An 18,537-nucleotide genomic window follows, 5' to 3' on the forward strand; every position below is an offset into this window, starting at 1 on the left:
ATGTTGATTGCTGGCTCTCTTGGGCCATAAGACTGAGGTCATTGAAGGCAAGGGCTTGATACCTATGTGTTGGGACCCGGAGTGCCCTGATCGGTGCCTGGATCACAGCAGACGGCTGGAGTATTTGACCAAAGATCCTTGTAACCGGGACAAACTTCTGAGCCTCGTCAGTCCTCCGTTTTTCTGTATCTGTGATACCAGGAGCCACTTTAAAGTGTTGTGGTGTGATAAGGGTACACTGAGATACAGTGTGGATTTCACTGAGTACAGGAGGTGAGTGACACAGAGCAGAAATCAATAGCGTTAGATAATATCATGAGATGGCGTATGGAGTAATCAGTGTCCCCTCTAAAACAAATATTTTTATTCTTTTTCCCCTCTGCTCTTCTCTCTCTGAGTTTGTACTTCTTACTTGCAGATACAAGTTACACAGAATGCAAACTTTGGGATAACAGACGTAACCCTGAGAAACGAGAAAAGAGAAAACAAGAGTTTTCGATTTCTCCATTTACAAAATGCATGATTTCATTTACAATGTCAGTGGAAGTGTCCACTGGGTGAGTTCACCCATGAACATGTAAACTGACCGAAGGAGTCAGTCTAGGTGGGAAAGTAGTATCTTTAGACTTATTGGTATATTCCATCAGAAGAAGAGCACAACTCTTTTCCACTGTGAGGTTATACAAGGACATTTCTACATGAACCCTGTGGCTGAGTTTTCTGGGATGGGCAAGTTACCCTTTCCCTTCCTAACTTTTGCCACGGCATTTGTTGAGACATCTCTGTTACCCGAGCGTGTCTCTCCTCCTGGCTCTGGTATGAAGCCTCCTCAGCTATTAAAAGAAGAGCTTAGACTGAGGAGAGTGTCCCGGGTACATGTAGAGTGAAAATGCTTTCACTCTTTCAATGTTCTAATGAGTAGTGAAGCCCTCTCTTCCCGTTCTGCTGTGTCTCAATGCAGTGAAGCAGGGATTCTTTTCGAATTTTTTTTAAAGCCACATTGTCTTTCGTCCAAAATAAAACTGAGGGGGAATCCAAGTACATGAAACAGATCACAGAGAGCTCTTGCGGTGGAAGTGAGGGGTGGGGCTGTGGGTGAAGAATCCTCCCCCCTCCCTCCCCTCCCTCTCGCAGCCCCCAGAGCACCTCTGAAGCGTCCCTAGAGCTCTGGGGAGCACAGTCTGAACCCACAGAATTACAGGATTGCTTGACAGAGCAGAATGGAATTCACTTTCTAAAATCTACCCGCTTTGAAGCAAACCTGGATTATAAGCTTCTCAAGGGCCAGGAGTATCTGGCGCCTATTGAGAACACCAGTGTGTGTTATGAAAGGAATTAAATGAGTTCAGCAGTCTGTTCTCATTTCAGAGACCCGCGTGGCTTTGCAGGTCCTGGACACATCTCCCTGAAGACCTTCATCATCTTTTAAGGCCACGGAGTCCCTGACTGCTCAGGGACTATAGAGCATGTGCTTCTGTGGCCTTTGCATCAGAGTGATTTGTGACTTCTCAGGTGGAACTGCCAGTGATATAATTAACATTTCAAAACTTTGCAACCACAAATTTAATTTCTTTTGAACATTTGGGGGCATTTAAACAGTAGCTTGAGTATTAAATTTGCACTTATGGGAATTGGGGAGGAGGGACATGGGGTAGGGGAGAAAGAGGGGAGAATTTCCCAAAACTGTATGAAAAAAGGATGGAAAACATTGTTGAGTTTTTGCTTAAAAAACAAAACAAAACAAAACAAAAACTTTTTTTTTTTTCTTCAATTGAAATACTGCTTTAAAGCATTGGCAGGCTTACAGAAGTGAAATGAAAAACAAATCCCACAAAAATCCTGGAGTACCATAAAAATAATGAATAAAGTAGTGCAAAATGCTTTGATTTCAGTAATATTTTTCAATAAAGCTGGTGCATTCCAAACAGATTGTGTTTATCTTGAAAGAGGCCTCTGCACCATGGCTTAAGAGTTTACAAAAAATCTGGTGGTCTTGGTTGTGATATGATAATTAAAAAGTACTCACATGGTGAAAAAGGCATGGGCTTTAAAAGTGGGCTGACCTGGGTTTGAATCCCTCCTCTCTTTCATATTACATGGGCCTTTTTAAGTAAGTGACCATCCTGTCTGGGTTGAGTTTCCTCACCTGTAAAAATTGAAGAATAATTCCTGTTTCAATGGGAAGTTTACATGTGTGAAAGCTGCTGAGAGGGTGTGTGGGCACTAGGACCGAGCTTGTTTGGGTAAAGATGGTAATTCTGTATTTGTGTCCAGAGCATTGCAAGATGTCTATAGTATCACACAAAGCTCATATCCCAACAGCACAGGAAATTACAGCTGTGTCCTTGTTCTTAGTTTCAATGGCATTTTTTACTGGAGAAAGCTTGAAAACTAAAGATGGATTTTAAGAAGGAAAAGAAATCACCCACAATCCCAATAAAAGATTGGTGTGTTTTTCTATGTCTATATATAATTTTTCTTTGGTCAATTTACATTTCTTGGCAAGAAAAGAGGCTTATTCATTGAGATTTTCAAATATATTAGAATATGATTTTACATACTATTCTAATTTCTTAGAATACTATTTTTATTAGTACAAGAGTAATGCATGTGCATTAAATTTTTACAGAGAGTGAAGGCACAAGAAGAAGAAATGAAAATATCACCAATGATCTCAATTCACAGAAATAGTCACTGTTGACATTTAGTTGTATATCCTTCTGGTCATTTAAAAAAATTATATATATATATAACACTTTATACAATATATCAATATATATAATTTTCTTCCAGTTTTATTGAGATCTAATTGGTATATAACATTGTATAAATTTAAGTTGTACAACATAATGATTTGATATATTATATATTGTGAAATGATTACCACAATAAGTTTAGTTAACATCAGTCACCTCACATGGTTACAAATTTGTTTTTCTTATGATGAGATATATAAATTTAAATTTTAAAACTTAAATTAGGGACTTCTTGAGTAATCACTAATACAGACTACTTTCTTTGGATGAATATTTCATTGAGAATCCTTTCTACATCATTAACTTTTCTTGTGTGTCATAATTTTTAATAGTTGATATTATTTCATTGTTATATATCATAGTTTATTAATTCCCTATTATTAGTTAGATTTCAGTATTTTATTATAATAGACAATTTTTTGGTGAGCATCCCCATAGCTAAATATATGTTATATCCATGATAGGTTTTTTAAAATAAATTTCTGGAAGTGGAATTTCTAGTGGACTTGCATGCACATTTTTAGGTCTTTTGCCAACGTGCCCTCCAGCAAGGCTATACCAATTTATCCTTCCACTAGTAATACATGAAAGTACCTGCTTCCGGGCAGAAATAGAGACACAGATGTAGAGAACAAACGTATAGACACCAAGGGGGGAAAGTGGCGGCGGGGGTGGGGAGGTGGTGTGGTGTGATGAATTGTGAGATTGGGATTGACATGTATACACTGATGTGTGTAAAATAGATAACTAATAAGAACCTGCTGTATAAAAAAATAAATAAAATTCTAAAATTCAAAAAAAAGTACCTGCTTCCTTGTACCCTTATGTTTATTATACTAGTAATAACAAAAAGAGGAAAGCTTTGTTAATTTGTCAAAACTTTTTGTACCTCATTGTAATTTACATCTTATATTAGTAGTATATATTTTCTATTTTGCCTTATCTTCCATATCTTTTACATATTTTCCTTTTTCATACTGGTTTGTTGTAGTAAAGCAAACATACAGAAAATGAATAAAGTACATTAATTAAGAGTACAGATAGATTAGTTTTGACAATTGTACAAATCTGTATAAACACCCAGATTAAGGTAAAAAATATTTTCGACACTCCAGAGTAGAATAGAACCTCCATTGATCTATTTGTCTAATCTTGTGGTATTGTCACATTAAAAAAAACATCATATACCCAGGAATGAATCTTTAAAAAGGTGTGCAAGACCTCTACTCTGAAAACTACAACACGTTATTGAAATAAATTTTAAAAGGTCTGAGTTAATGGACAGATACACGATGTTCATGGATTGGAAGACTCTATGTCATTAAGATGTTGATTCTCCCAAATTCATCTATAGATCAAATGCCATCCCAAACAAATTCTAGAAAGCTTTCTTTTTCCCCTGTGGATTCAACAAGCTGATTCTAAAATTTATATGGAAATTCAAAGGCCAAGAAAAGTCAAGGCAATCTGGAAGAAGAAATGCAAAAGTGGACTTATACTACCAGATATCAGGACATTAGAAAATGAGAGTAATTAAGACAAAGGAGTATTATGTGTAAAAGACTTGAACAGACATTTCAAAAAAAGGATATTCAAATGGCCAGTAAACATACAAAAAGGTTCTAAACTTTATTAGTCCTCAGGAAAATACAAATTAAAACCACAGTGTGATACCACTACAAACTCGCCAGAATGACTAAAATTAAAGGCAGGCATACTATGTGTTGGAAGGATGTGGCAAACTGGAACCCTCAGCTACTGCTGACAGGAACGTAAATTGGTACAGTCACTTTAGAAAATGGTTTGACCGCAGCCATTTAATTTAAACATATGTCTACCTATGATGCAACAATTCCATTTACATATTCAGCTGAAATGCACACATATGTTCACCAAAAGACAACCTTCATTAATGAAATGTCCACCAGCAGTAGAATGGCTGAATTGCAAGATATTCATACAATGGCATATTATTTGGCAATGAGAGTGAACAAACCACAACTACAAGCAAAAACATAAGGTTCAACAAAAGAAGCCAGACACAAAAGACTCCACACTGAATGATTCCACCTATACATGTAAAATTCTAAAATGGGCTAAACTAACCTATGGTGTTAGGAGTCAGGAAAGTGGTAACACTTTGGGGATATGCAGTGGCCGTTGGGGCATGATGAGGTTCTGAGCTGGTGGGCATGTTCTGGTCTTAACTAGGTACTTACTATAAGGGTGTTTTCTTTTTGAAAATTCATTGAGCTGTGTACTTATGATTTGGGTACTTTAAATTTTGTATATTTCACCTCAATGACCAATGTTGTATAATCTTTTTGCTTTGTGTTGCTGAGGAGAATTTTGAGACCAGACAGGTTTTCCTTTCTTGGGTGAGATTATAGAATTTTCCCTAACCTAAGACTAAAACCTAATTATCAGAATATTTCTATATATTGGCTATTTTAATTAATATTGCCTGATCTTCAGGGAGCCCTTTTTATCTAAAGACTTATTTCTTCTTCTTCTTTTTTTAAGTTTTATAAAGTTTTCTTCTATTACTTATTAGATTACTGTATCTTCCATCTCCATCTTTTTTTTAATAATTTTTTTTAATTTAATTAATTAACTTATTTATATATTTTTTATTTTTGGCTGTGTTGGGTCTTCGTTTTGGTGCGAGGGCTTTCTCTAGTTGCGGCAAGCGAGGGCCACTCTTCATCGCGGTGCGCGGGCCTCTCACTGTCGCGGCCTCTCTTGTTGCGGAGCACAAGCTCCAGACGCGCAGGCTCAGTAGTTGTGGCTCACGGGCTTAGTTGCTCCGCGGCATGTGGGATCTTCCCAGACCAGGGCTCAAACCCATGTCCCTTGCATTGGCAGGCAGATTCTCAACCGCTGCGCCACCAGGGAAGCCCCATCTCCATCTTTCTGGCTATCTACATTGACATTCTTGATACATGATAACTGAATCTATTGAATTTTTTTTTTAATTCTTTCCTTTTAAAATGTTCATCTCTTTAGGACTTCCCTGGTGGCGCAGTGGTTAAGAATCTGCCTGCCAATGCAGGGGACACGGGTTCGATCCCTGGTCCGGGAAGATCCCACATGCTGCAGAGCAACTAAACTAAGCCCTTGCACCACACAACTACTGAGCCTGCTCTCTAGAGCCTGCAATCCACAACTACTGAAGCCCGTGTGCCTAGAGCCCATGCTCCGAAACAAGAGAAGCCACCGCACTACACCAAAGAGTAGCCCCCGCTCGCCGCAACTAGCGAAAGCCCATGCACAGCAACAAAGACCCAGAGCAGCCAAAAAAAAAAAACAGTTCATCTCCTTATTCTGGGAAAATTTCTTGGCCTTATTTTGTATGTCACTGACTTACAATTTTAAAAGTATTCAAAAACTGCTACTTGTTGCTTTCAATTCAGAAATTGTGCTTCCCATCATTTAATAGAATTTCCTGATCTCTGATGTTCTTTTTAACTTATCACTTGCTCTTGATATGGTGTTGAGAACACAAATTGGATAATTCCTAAAAACTTCTCCGCTTCTTGCAGTACCTATTTCTTAGGAAAGTATTTTCTCTGATCCCTCAGAGTGGTCCTCTCTTTTTGCGCATCAGAACCTTTTTGTAGAGACACTCAAAAAAGGGAGCTAAGATGGGTTCTGTTATTCCATACATCTTTACTGTATATTCGCCAGTCCTTCCCCTAGGTCCTGAAGATATAGCAGTGAACTCTCTAGAAACCGTCCCTGTTCTCATGGTTCTTATATTCTAACAGGGAAGGCTGACATTGAACAAGTGATTACACGTATGATGCATGGTGTACAGGTAAAGGGCAGGATCTGACAAGAGAGGAATGTAATCTAGTCTTGGTGAGCGATACATAGAGTCTTCTGGAAAGACTTCCTAAGAGAGTGATGTTCAAAATAAATGGCAGTTAAGGAGAGGGTGAAGTGAAGGCCTCCTTCAGTACAGAGTTGCTGAATAGCTGGTGGGGTTTCTCGAGCTGTGCTCTGTTTTTTGTCCTTTCTACTTTTAATGTATATGAATGTGTCACATGTATACATGCCAAGGCAGGCAATTCATGGGATAGGATGTTGTCTTGAACCTGAAAATATTAGCCGCCTGGGATCACAAGCCCAATTTGAAATCCCTTCCCATCAACGGTCATGAAAGACCTCTGTGGTGGTCAGTAGTATGTTATATAACAGTGGCCAGGACTCCAGCTCCTCTCCAAAGCTATGGAGGACCTGGGACCCTGACACCTTGACAGATGTCTTCCTCCAGCATTGACCCATCTGCTGTGAGGGTACCGAATCCTCTCTTAGGTGATCTGCTTAAGGGACGAGATTTCGGTGTGCACTAATATGCAAAATGCAGTGAACACTTGGGAGGAAATTCCATGATTTAGTTGCACAGCTGGGCCACATTATGGGTTAAGTACAATGCCGTGGGCTGGCCTGGAAGCTTCAGAACCAGGTACAATATATTTCTTTTGGAAAGTAGGTTGTGTGGTCCAGACAAACTTTGGGAAGCCAGTGCACTTGGGACCTGGACACTTCCTGTAATGCAGGAATATTTTCACACTGAATCTCTTATTTTCATATATTATGTGAAAGACCGTACACAAAAATAGTCTATGAGGGTCATGGGATTGTAGATGTTTCTCCCCCACTGTTTTCTAGACAGATGGTACTAAATTATGTCTAGAATTCAAATATAAAAAAATTCACTTGACATTGAGACATTATCACTGCTTCTGTTTCTTTAAGCCCCTTTTGGGACAGAGAAGCTTTTCCAGTCTCCTGAGCCAGACCTTCCTGTGTCCATGGGAACGACCAGCATTTCTGGGTGCAGGACTCAAATGTGTTCAAGAAGGAGAATGAGGACACATTCCAGATCTGGCAACAGAGGGAACGTTGACACCAGCTTCTTTTCCATGCATGCAGCCCGTTGAGAGCTGATGGAATTTAGGGAGGCTGGCAATGTGGGATTTGATCTTTGCAAATATGGATCATGAAAAATGTTAACTCCAGTCATAGATAGGAAACTCACTCTCCAACTTCATGAACCTGAACTTCAATAATTAATGGGCCAATGGCATCCTGGAGAATATACGGTGGCCCTGAAACTCAGTCAGTATTGAAGAAGAGACAGTCAGTGTCGTTAGGATTCATAGAAAGAGCAAACCCTCCTGCTGTCATTCCCTAGGCAAACATTGCTGAGAAAGTCAGCAGATGGGAAAGGGAGAGTTAAAAATCACTCTACGTGATGCTGACATCCTAACTTTGTCTATTGGGTTCATTGTGTGGCTGGTTGGCCTTGGAGAGCTTTCCAGGAAGTTCTGTTGCCCAAACATAGATGGGAGACGGGGTGTTACTGATATACAATGAAGACCCGGGTGGGACTTGGTTCCGCGTGCTTTAGGAGACCTCTCAGCCAAAATGAGTAGCCGTGCCGGGTGGTGGGCTTGTGAGAAGCTCTACTGCTGATCAGGCTGAGTGTCAGCCCAAAACCAAACTCACAGTCCAAAGAGAATCTGAGCCTGCTGTAGGCTCTCCCCGGCTCACATCCAAACAGAAGTGGGACAACCCTCCTTTCAGGCAGGAGCTCTAGTCAGGTCCCCCAGTTTTCACAGGAGGACATTAGTGGATCTTTTCCCTGCTCATCTGATGGTTAAAACACGTATCTGTGGACCCACTGGAAACCCGGAATGGCAGGTACCTGACAGGGAAGAACAGGTCAAGTTCACTGACACTCATCTTCAAACTTATGCTAAAGGACATAATACCTAGAGCAAAGTATCTCACGGGTGTGTGATTCACCCTAAAACACCCTAAACGATGCTGTCAGATGGAACATTCTGATGGAAGTTTTCTACATCTGTGTTGTCCAGTGCAGTAGCCACTGGCCATGAGTGGCTTTGAGCACTTGAAATGCGGCTAGTATGACTGAGAACTGCATTTTAAATTTAATTTAATTTAAATTAATTTAGATAGCCACAGTAGCAGTGGCTACTGCATTGGAGAGTACAGCTCTAAAATCTACTCCTAAATTAAGGCAGATCTGCACAGGCTCTTGAGTGTGTGATTAGAAATTACTGAGCTTTGATCCCTGGTCTGGGAAAATCCCACATGCTGTGGGGCAACTAAGCCCGTGCGCCACAGCTACTGAAGCCTGAGCACCTAGAGCCCGTGCTCTGCAACAAGAGAAGCCATCGCAATGAGAAGTCCGCGCACCGCAACGAAGAGTAGCCCCTGCTTGCCGTAACTAGAGAAAGCCTGCATGCAGCAACAAAGACCCAACACAGACAAAAATAAAAATAAATAAATACATTTATAAGAAATTACTGAGCTTTACTTAGGTTTATTTTTACTTCATAAGTATAATCATATCTCTCTCTCTGCATTCCTTGCTGGAAAATTTGTATCAAAATCTGAGACCCGGTTTGCAAACATGGAAGGCTCTAAGGCATCCACGTCACGTTTTAGCTTCATTCTTGTCTTGGTCAAAAATTCTCTTTTGAAGTGGAGGGACAAGCCGTGTTGGCTGAAAATTACTAAGCTTGTCTGGCAGTGAACTGGCTGAGACTGTGCACCACCCCCCTATAATTTCCCATCTCCAGTGGGAGGAGTTCTATCAACTTAACTGGCCAGAGTCATCCCTCCATCAGAAGGGGCTGCAGGTCTCTAAGTGCTGGGTAGTGGCATTTCCCAGCAATTTCTGTAAATAGTTGGCATCCTAAACTCAGTAATCTGTTTGTCCCCAAGTTCTATAGGACCATTCCCATGCTCACGTGGTAAGAGGCAGACCAGCGGAAGCCAGCTCTCCCCTGGAATGCAGACCCACTATGTGCTCAGCAGCCTTGCCCAAGCCCTGGCACTCTTCCCTATGGAATGATGAGAGGAAAGGAGGTGAGACTGAACCTCTTCTTGTGGACCCTCACTTTGTAAATTCCTCACCGCCACCCAAATCCCTTTCTTTATCTCATATGGTATCATGTTGTTGTAGTATTTTCTATCCCTTCACTATATCCACCCCGTTTTCTCTCTTAATTAAATCATTTTATCTTGTTAGGATGTATCCAATTTTTCAAGCTGCATTATACTCTTCAGGAAATAAGTCAACAAGACACCATTTAAATGAATCAAAATAAATAAAACATGGCAGGACGGGTTCCCGCTCACCTGGCCACCAACACTGCACTTCTGGGAGGCTGGCTGTCTTCATGTAAATATTAGGAGGGGGGTTGCTACATTTCATAGCTTATCACTCAAGGCTGAGAAGGAGTCATAGGCTATTCTAGTACAAAAAGGCACAAGAACTATTCTTTCCAGCCTAACCTTTCCATTAGCTCGGAGGCAAGGCATCCTGAGAATTCTCCACTTTTCCCCGCTTCCTTCTGCAGGGTCTTGATGCATGAGTGGCGGGGATGGGAAGGCAAGAGTTAAAAAGAACCAAAAAGATGGTCATGGAGGAGAGAGAGGGCCTGAGAGAGAGGAACTGGGGGAATTCTCTGTGTTCACTGAGGGGCCAGTGACATCTTCATGGTCTAGGAGTCAGGCCCAAATCCCCACCAATCCACGGACTCTCTGGATTGAATTACATTGCTTGAATCAGAAGTAAAGAACTAATAGAATATTCTTTGGGATTCTGTGCTTGCTCTTGCCTGGCCGTGAGAGGAAGCTGCCTACCTCTTCTTTGCCCATCCATCCTTCCAACCACCTCCAGCCATATTTCCATGGCATTTAGGAAGAGTTAATAAATGCTGGCTCTTATGATTGTTGTTTGTTACATTTTGTCCATTTCAGTGTCTGTCATAGGTGAGGCCATTGCAGACCTCCTCTTCCAAGAGGCCAGGATGGGAGTGCTAGGGACCACATGTGAGACCACGCTATGAATATCTAGCCTCAAATGAAAAATGCAAGACTTTCCATTTCTTCCTATTTTCTCTAATCATTCCTGCTTCCCAGTCAAAAGAGAAACTGTTTAGAAAAATCAGGCCACAATTACCCCCGAGAGAAAATATGTTTTGAGTCTAGTGAAGGCCTTTGCTGAGTGACATTAATTATACTCATTTAGGTTTGACATTATTAATTAACCTTCTCAGCTGTTTATATTGTAGCCTTTTATTAAAACAAAATGATTAAAACAAATAATTAAAGAATATTACTACCACCTTAAATGTGTACATCATTTTAAGCTTACCAAAGGCTTTTATCCACAATCTCATATAACACACACAGATTCTACAATGTGAATATGGCAAGGCTTATTCTTTCTTTTTTCATTTTTACATTTTGGTAAAATATACATAATATAAAATTGCTCATTTTTAGCATTTTAAAGTGTACAATTCAGTGGCATTGAGAACATTTACAACATTGTGCAACCATCACCACTATCCATCTCCAGAAATTTTTCATCATCCCAAACAAAAACTCTATACCCAGTAAACAATAACTCCCCATTCCCTCCCCTCCGCTCCCCCAGACCCGAGGAACCTCTAGTCTACTTTCTGCCTCTATGATTTTGACTATTTCAGGAACCTCACGTAAATGGAGTCATGCAATATTTGTCTTTGTGTGGCTTCTTTCACTCAGTATAATGTCTTCAAGAGTCATCTACGTTGTAGCATAGATCAGGATCTCATTTCTTTTTAGGGCTGAATAATATTCCATTGTACGTACACACCACATTAGTTCACCCATTCATCCATTGATGGACATTTGGATGGTTTCTACTTCTTGACTATTGTGAGTGGAGCTGACGTGATCATCGAAAAGCCTCATTCTTCTTTGACCAAGGTGGCTAAGTGATCCACCGAGTCTTGTGGAGGTAGAGCTCAGTGTCCAATCCTGACTGCATGTTAGAACGGCCTGGGAGTTTGAAAACAACAAACAAACCACACTGGACGACCAGGATGGCAGATTCTCTGGACGTGCAGCCTGGATGGAGCAGTTTAAAGAGCCTCTAGGTGATTTTTCTGTGCAGGTAGAATTGAGGGCCACGAAGCCCATAGCACAGGACCTCCAGGCCAAGCCACTCACGGACGTTTCCAGGCTTTCTCCTTTGGGTCTTCTCTCTCTCTTTTATTAAAGCCACCTATCACGATCAGTGCACCAAAGTAGATCCTCTTTATATCATTTTAGCCCATAATTTGGAGCAGGAAAAATAAAACAAAAATTTTTTAATTCAAAATTCAAGCAAAAAAACAAAAACAAAAAAACCCCCAGCATATGCTCAACAGCGTGAAGCCAAATGCTGGTTTGTTGGCTAAATATATGGACCTATTCGTTTCTTGCATTTTAATCATCTCGTTTTAATAACACACCACAATACAAACAATTGTGCGGGTTAATTCAGCTCTGTTTAAGAAGTCTTGTTCTGTACGCCAAAGCTTGTTGTTCTGTCTGGTTAAATGCTCATGCATTAAAATGCTAATAATTAAACTGTTACGACTGACTAATGAACTCTGCCAGCGATAAATGATGGTCTTGTTAGATTCACCGCTCAGCAAGCCTCCTTTTGTACTGAGAAAGTTAAAGGTTAAAGTGCTCTTGAAACCAGTGAGTGGATCTAGAAGCAATTACAATTTTTCCTTGAAACTAATAGTTACTACAATAATGGTTCAATTCCAACCCAGTAAGAGTAAAAAAGACCAAAAAAAAAGGGGGGGATGGGGTTTGAGGGAGAATGACGCTGAGCTCTATTCATGGAGAAGGAGGTGCTGCTTTCTTTAGCCCACAGGGCAGGTGGTATGGTTTTTCAGATGAAAGTCTGCTGAGTTAACAGACATCCTTCCTAGAACCAGTCTTCCCAAGAATGCAGACAGGAATGGTGATTTTTCAGGACACAGCAGCAGGTGACCCAGCGTCATGAGTACTATTTAGAGCATGATGGTTAAACAAGGCAGGAAGTTTCTCCCTGATTCTCTGTGTGATTTGGGGGAAGTTGCTTAATCTCTCTGGACCCCAATTCTCTCATTCTTAAGAGCAGAAGAATAATTACAACTCTCTATGGCAAACATTTGCTTTATCCTGCTGAGTAGTTAGTTCTCATTTTTCCATTCAGAGCCTCCAAGCCAAGCCTTGCTCCTGGGCTCTAGGGTTCACAGGGTTTGGGGGGGGGGAGTTGATTCCAACCCCCCAGCTCCAGGGGTGAGCATGTGACCACGCCTGGCCAATCAGAGCCTCACATCCCTGTGGCCTCAACAGGGCCCAATCAGAAACAGTCAGAGCAAATCCTGGGGCTCCGGCCAGAGCAATCCAGAAAGCAGTGCACCCTTTACAGTGGACTTGAACCTAGAAGGCTGTGAGCCTGGAGCTGCCGGGGCCACTGCAGCAGAAGGCCTTCCAGACAAAAACAGAGCTGAGTAGGAGAGGCAGATTCTTGAGGAGCTGGATCCAGACTTACCCAGAGATTTTTCAGTGACTTGAGCCAGAATTTCCCTTGTGTCCCCCCCCTTAAGCCATTTTGAGCTGAGTTTCTGTTGCTGGCCAGGAGTTTTTTCCTCATGGCTGAGGAGCGAAGGTAAAGCTCAGGCTCAGCCCTGCCTCCTGGGGCGGCCCCTCTGGAGGTTCCAGTGTGATGCCAGCTTCTCCCTTTGTCAGCGTCACAGGGCCCTGAGCATCGCCTGGGGCCGACTTTGCAGTTATAGGAGCTTTCTGTCTCCAGCAGGGCTGGGAATTCCTCAAGCGCAGGGTGACCGTACCCACCTCCCATGTGCTCTTCCTCAGATCCTTAAAGCCACGGGCAAGGTGAGCTTGACTTGGTCAGCTGTGGCAAAGACGCAATACTGCCAAAATTCCACAGTGACAATAGAACCAGAAGGCAGGGCTGGGCATGGAAAAGCCTAAAGGCATTCAGGGCCTTCCCATCTGGAGACACTGTGCCCTTTTCTAAACATGCATTTTTTTTCTGGAGGAAGAAATGGAAGAGTCTGCTGGAAAAAAAAAAGTCAACCAAGATCATGAACTCAATTCATTTGCAAGTTTCCTTAGCCATTCAGCTTGATCTTCGGACTCAAACTTAATGGTGGTCACAATTAACCAACCCGCAAGGTTTCTCCAAGCGTTTGGTGAGAGCGTGTGTTTGGAAGGATTATGGAGAGAGCAAAGCTTAGGATCTCAAGTCAGAACACTATCCAGCAGGTCATACATACAGTGACATACAGCAGGTCACTGCGCCTCTCTGAGACGCCTCATCTCTAAGATGAGGATAAAATCCTTGTCCTGGTATCAGGGGTGCTGGGGATAAGCGGGACCATAGGAAGGATAGTTACCCGTTTGCATGGAGATCTCTAGTTTCCATAGAGCTTTCACACCTACCTTTGTGTTGGGCAAAAGTCATGTAAATGAAAAGCATGATACAAATATAAGAGGATTATTATATTCCCTTAAATTCTTTCCTGGTCATTTCATGTCTTCCTCGCCTCCCTAAAAAGTTAATTCTGTTGGTAAATATTTACTGAGCATCTATTACTATGTGTGCAGTCCTTTGCTACGTGCTGAGGATACAGCCATGAAAACAAGGATGTGGTCTCGAGAGCTTTTATGGAGCTTATAGTCTAAAGGGGGGACCTACCAAAAAAAATCCTACAGAAAAATAAATGTATAATTACAAATGTGATGAGTCCTATGATGGAAAAGAGGGTTTTCCTATGATGGAGAGGGTTAAGAGAGTCAAAGGGGTCTCTGGAGAGTTGTGGAGGGGAAGGCAACTGAGAGATCTCTGAGAATGTAAGAGTTGGCTTGAGACCTGCAGAAGAATTCAAGTTGGGCCCCCAGTGGGCGAGAAGAGACGTCCAGGCAGAGGGAGCAGGAGAGAGGAAGCAGCTCTGGGATCCCTGAGGACAGAGCCTGGGTCTTCTTCTTTATACCCTGTCTCCTGCTCCACCACAGTCCTCCCTGCCGCCTCAACATCCAAGGCTCCTAGCCCAGCACGGGGCACAGAGCTGGCTTTTCAAGGAGAAGAACAAGATGATCATTAGGGCTATTTATCTGCAGACCCATTTTCTTCCTTCTGAGCCCAAGGTTGGTGGTGTTTCCCTCCTTGTTGAAGTTGGGCATGAACAGGTGACCTGCTCTGGCCAGTGGGGTGTGGACAGAAGTGATGGGGGTCACTTCCTGGCAGAGGCTTGAAGAAGGATGTTGGTTTTGCCACCTGCCCTCTGCTGCAGACCAGATAGGTTCCTCAGTGGAGGCTCTGCTGGTATCCTGAGGTGGGAACACAGAACAGACCCCCGCCAACCCAGATAGACATGAAGTAGGACCTAAAAATAAACACTTGTGCTCAGCCACTGAGACTTTGGTGTGTTTTTGTGGTGACAGCATTGTACAAATTACAATACCATGGTACAAATTACAATATTATGATAATGATGTGAAATAAACATCATGAGTACTTCCTAAGAAGCACAAGTGAGGGTGGGGGAAAGTGAAACAGGGAAGGAGAAAAAGCCAACATGAAGGTATGTTATTGATGTCACTGTTGTAGAGCAATGAGGGCTCAACTGCCTGACCCTTGGAGCCCTCTGCCTGCTTTCTAGAATTTTCTGGCCATGGGACAGGACTCTGGAACACTCGTCCGCAGGACCTGCCCATGGCCCAGTGATGCTTACTCTTCCACAATTCCACACTGCACCTGCAGGTGGGCTCAACAGGATCCCTTGACTTTGGAGAAGTTTCCAAAGCAGAAAAGGTAGAGACATTCAGTATGCCCTGGAGAGCACTCTGCTAGCTGGCATAGAACTGTCTGCTGCTTTTGGTGAAATCAGAGTTGGTATCAGACACAGCCTGAGGGGCTGTGACATAGGACTCAGAAAGCATGTGCTACAGAGTCCACCAGCTGCATTACTGTCCCTTCTTCCAGTTTGTGTTTTGAGAAGAGCTTAGGAGATGAGGTCACATAGCACTGAAGATGCAGCTCCAAGTGTAGACCATGAAAGGCTAGGAAAAGATGCTGCTTTGGGGACTAAGTTAGGTAAGTTGTGATTCACCTCTTCCAAGAAGCCCTCCAGGATTCCCTCTGCGAAAGTACCCTTGCCCTCTTCTAAACCTCTCTCTGAACTCTCTTTTTGTCCCAAGTAGAACTATCTGTTCTGCCCATGATGCCCACGAATCTCCCTCATGTCTGGACTCACACCAGATTCATCTTTGTGGCCTCGCTGTGTCCAGCATAGTGCTGGAACATAGCAAACACCCAATAGTTATATTTTTTTATATTTATAACATATATATATATTTTTTTAAAATAGTGACTGAAAATTACAACCAGAATGACAAGTGTTATCAAGAGTGAAAGTAAAGTATAACTTACTGCACTAAATGGTATGCAGAATGAGTACTGAGCATCAGTACTTCAAGTGCTCAGTTTTTAATATGACAAATGAGTTTCCTTAACTTACTGAATCTATGTTGGATTTACAGCAACACTCCTCACAAGCGATAATATAACTAAACTACTAAACTACGTTTTTTTTTTATTGTGGTAAAAGTCACATAATATAAAACATACTATTTTAACCATATTTAATTGTATAGTTCAGTGGCACTAAGTACATTCACATTGTTGTGCAACTCAAAAAAAAAAAACACAAGAGTTATATTTTTTGAGTGAATGGACAAGGGCATTTCAATTGGCACCACTGGGATTGTCCACTTTTTTTTTTTTTTTTGGTGAGGGTCATTGACCACTAATCATAAAAACAGTAAATATTTATTGAGGTTTTACTGGCTTGTGTTAGAAAATACTTTTACAGCCATCATTTATATTCCACTGATAATAAACCTGAGGCTGAGGGGGTGAAGTATCCCAAGGTCCCATGGCGGGAAGTAGCAGAGCAAGGATTTGAACCGAGGGAGCTGACCCCAGTTTGAGGTCTCATCTCTCTCCCAGGCTGCACTGAAAGGGCACCAGGAGAAGATGGGGAGACTCAGCTGATTCCTAGGTCTGTTTAAGTCTCGAAAGAACCCCCTCCCCAGCTGGCATCATTTGGCTAAAGTTGCATTTTCGATCTTGTTTTGTGACCCTACTGTGGTGCATCATCTCTGTGTAATGAATGGGAGCAAGGGGGGAAGCCTGAGCCCCCCTCTCTTCTCTGGGGGTCACAGCCACCTGCTGACAGCCCGCTTCCTCCTGAGAAGCCTGGCTTCGTGTTCGTGACCTCTTCCTCAGAGAGAAGTAAGCAGAGAGGGAGAAATGGGATGCAAGGTTTACACAACTCAAAACCATATAGTTTATATCTTCTAGTGGATTCCTCCTAACAGCCTGATCTTCCTCACTCCACTTTCTCAGACTGGGACCCCCCAGATCAGGCCAAAGCCTTCTGTGAAATTCTTCACTGACGATGGGTACATCTTCTTTGTGACATTTGACATAATTGCAATTTTACATTGGTTTTCATGATTCTTTAATTCATGGTCTCCTTCACAAAACCAAAAACCACAAGGGCAGGAACCATGACTGTTATCCATCCTTCTATCCACCTATCCATCCACCCAAAACAAATATTTTGAGTGCCATCCATGTGCCAGGCGCTGATCTGGCCACTAGGGAAATTACAGTGAATGAAAGAAAATGTCTACATGTACGCAGCATTTTGGTGGGTGGAGAGAGACGATAAATGAGAAATCAAATACATGTAGAACATGTCCAGGATAAGTGCTATGAAAAAAAAAGTAAAGAAGTGTGGTGGTCAGTGGTAGAGTGATGGGCAATGGGGGCTCCTTGCCCAGGACTTCAAAGAAGCCTACAGATTTGTCTCCCAGAATTTTCTTCCAAAGGACAGGGCAGTCACCATCCCCCAGCCGGCAGCTGGACAATTTTCTACTGAGACCCCTGGGCTCCTGCTTCTGTCCCCTGCTTGGGAAAGAAACAAGTGAAAAGAGAGAAATAGGGAGTAAAATTTCCAGTATCCAGCAAAGGGCCTGACATTTAGTGAGCACTCAATATTAGACGAACAAATGCACAGATGGATGGATGTGTGGTTGAAAGGGTACTGTCATGGAGAAATTTGGGGATGGGCTGGAGGCTGAGGACAGTCCTGAACCCATCCAGAGGAGAGGTGGGCTTTGGGAGTGTGGGTGCCTCATACTGACATTTGCCAACTGCCCATGAAGGATCCTCTGGGGAAGATGAGACGGGCCCACGTGGCACCTACGGGACTCTCTGAGTCTCCTGAAGCCCCCCTTCTCCCCCTCTCCTGGAATGAAAGGCAAGTCAACCTGATCCCTAGGTCAGTGTCCTGAGCCAAAGCCTTGAAGCAAAGGGTGGGGTCCTGGGGTGAGGCTCAAACCCAGGTGACCACAGGAATTCCTCTTCCTGGATCCACTCAAGTGCAACAAAGGCTCAACTGGCAGCTAAAGTAAGTTAATAAGAAAGTCGCATTGTGTACCTAATGAATTTTTTAAATCAATTATGAAACAGTCTCATTGGTCATTTGTTAACATCTTGAAACATCTTGAAACCTTTACAAATTAATTTGACTGTATTAAAAAAAACCTCTCACAGTCTGTTAACTCCATAAATGTGTTTTAAATTTGTTTTTGAATGCAACAACAAGCTGTGTATGTGTTTGTGTGTGTGTATGTGTGTGTGTGGTTCAGAATGACCATTCCCAGATATGCTGCTCTGCATGTGAATGGGGTGCCCTGGCCCATTCACAGAGGCTGAGTGTTTCACTGTCAGTGTCAAGTGACAGTCCCGTCCAGGGGAGTGGCAGCGCTGGTACAGCTGCCCCCGTGTTTCTGACCGTCCTGGGCCAGCAGGGTGGCACCTCTGGAGATGCTG

At 42.4% G+C, this 18,537-nt stretch overlaps 1 protein-coding gene across 11 annotated transcripts in view; it reads left to right on the plus strand.

Moving 5' to 3' along the window:
* LOC309636274 (uncharacterized protein) overlaps positions 1–18,537 on the plus strand; it is a 114,732-nt gene that overhangs the window by 34,587 nt on the left and 61,608 nt on the right. For 4 of the 11 annotated variants that reach the window (XR_014249360.1, XR_014249363.1, XR_014249364.1 and 1 more), the window contains exon 5: positions 1,369–5,056. The exons of 3 other annotated variants lie outside the window; for them this stretch is intronic. Coding sequence is in view for 1 of the 8 variants with exons in the window: in XM_082408665.1 (XP_082264791.1) it covers positions 1,369–1,429 (61 nt within the window). In the remaining 7 variants the exon portion in view is untranslated. 4 more of the 11 variants (XR_014249361.1, XR_014249362.1, XR_014249358.1 and 1 more) reach the window with 3 other exon arrangements.

This window comes from Balaenoptera borealis (assembly GCF_965194805.1).
Source record: "Balaenoptera borealis genome assembly, chromosome: 10".
NCBI lineage: Eukaryota > Metazoa > Chordata > Mammalia > Artiodactyla > Balaenopteridae > Balaenoptera > Balaenoptera borealis.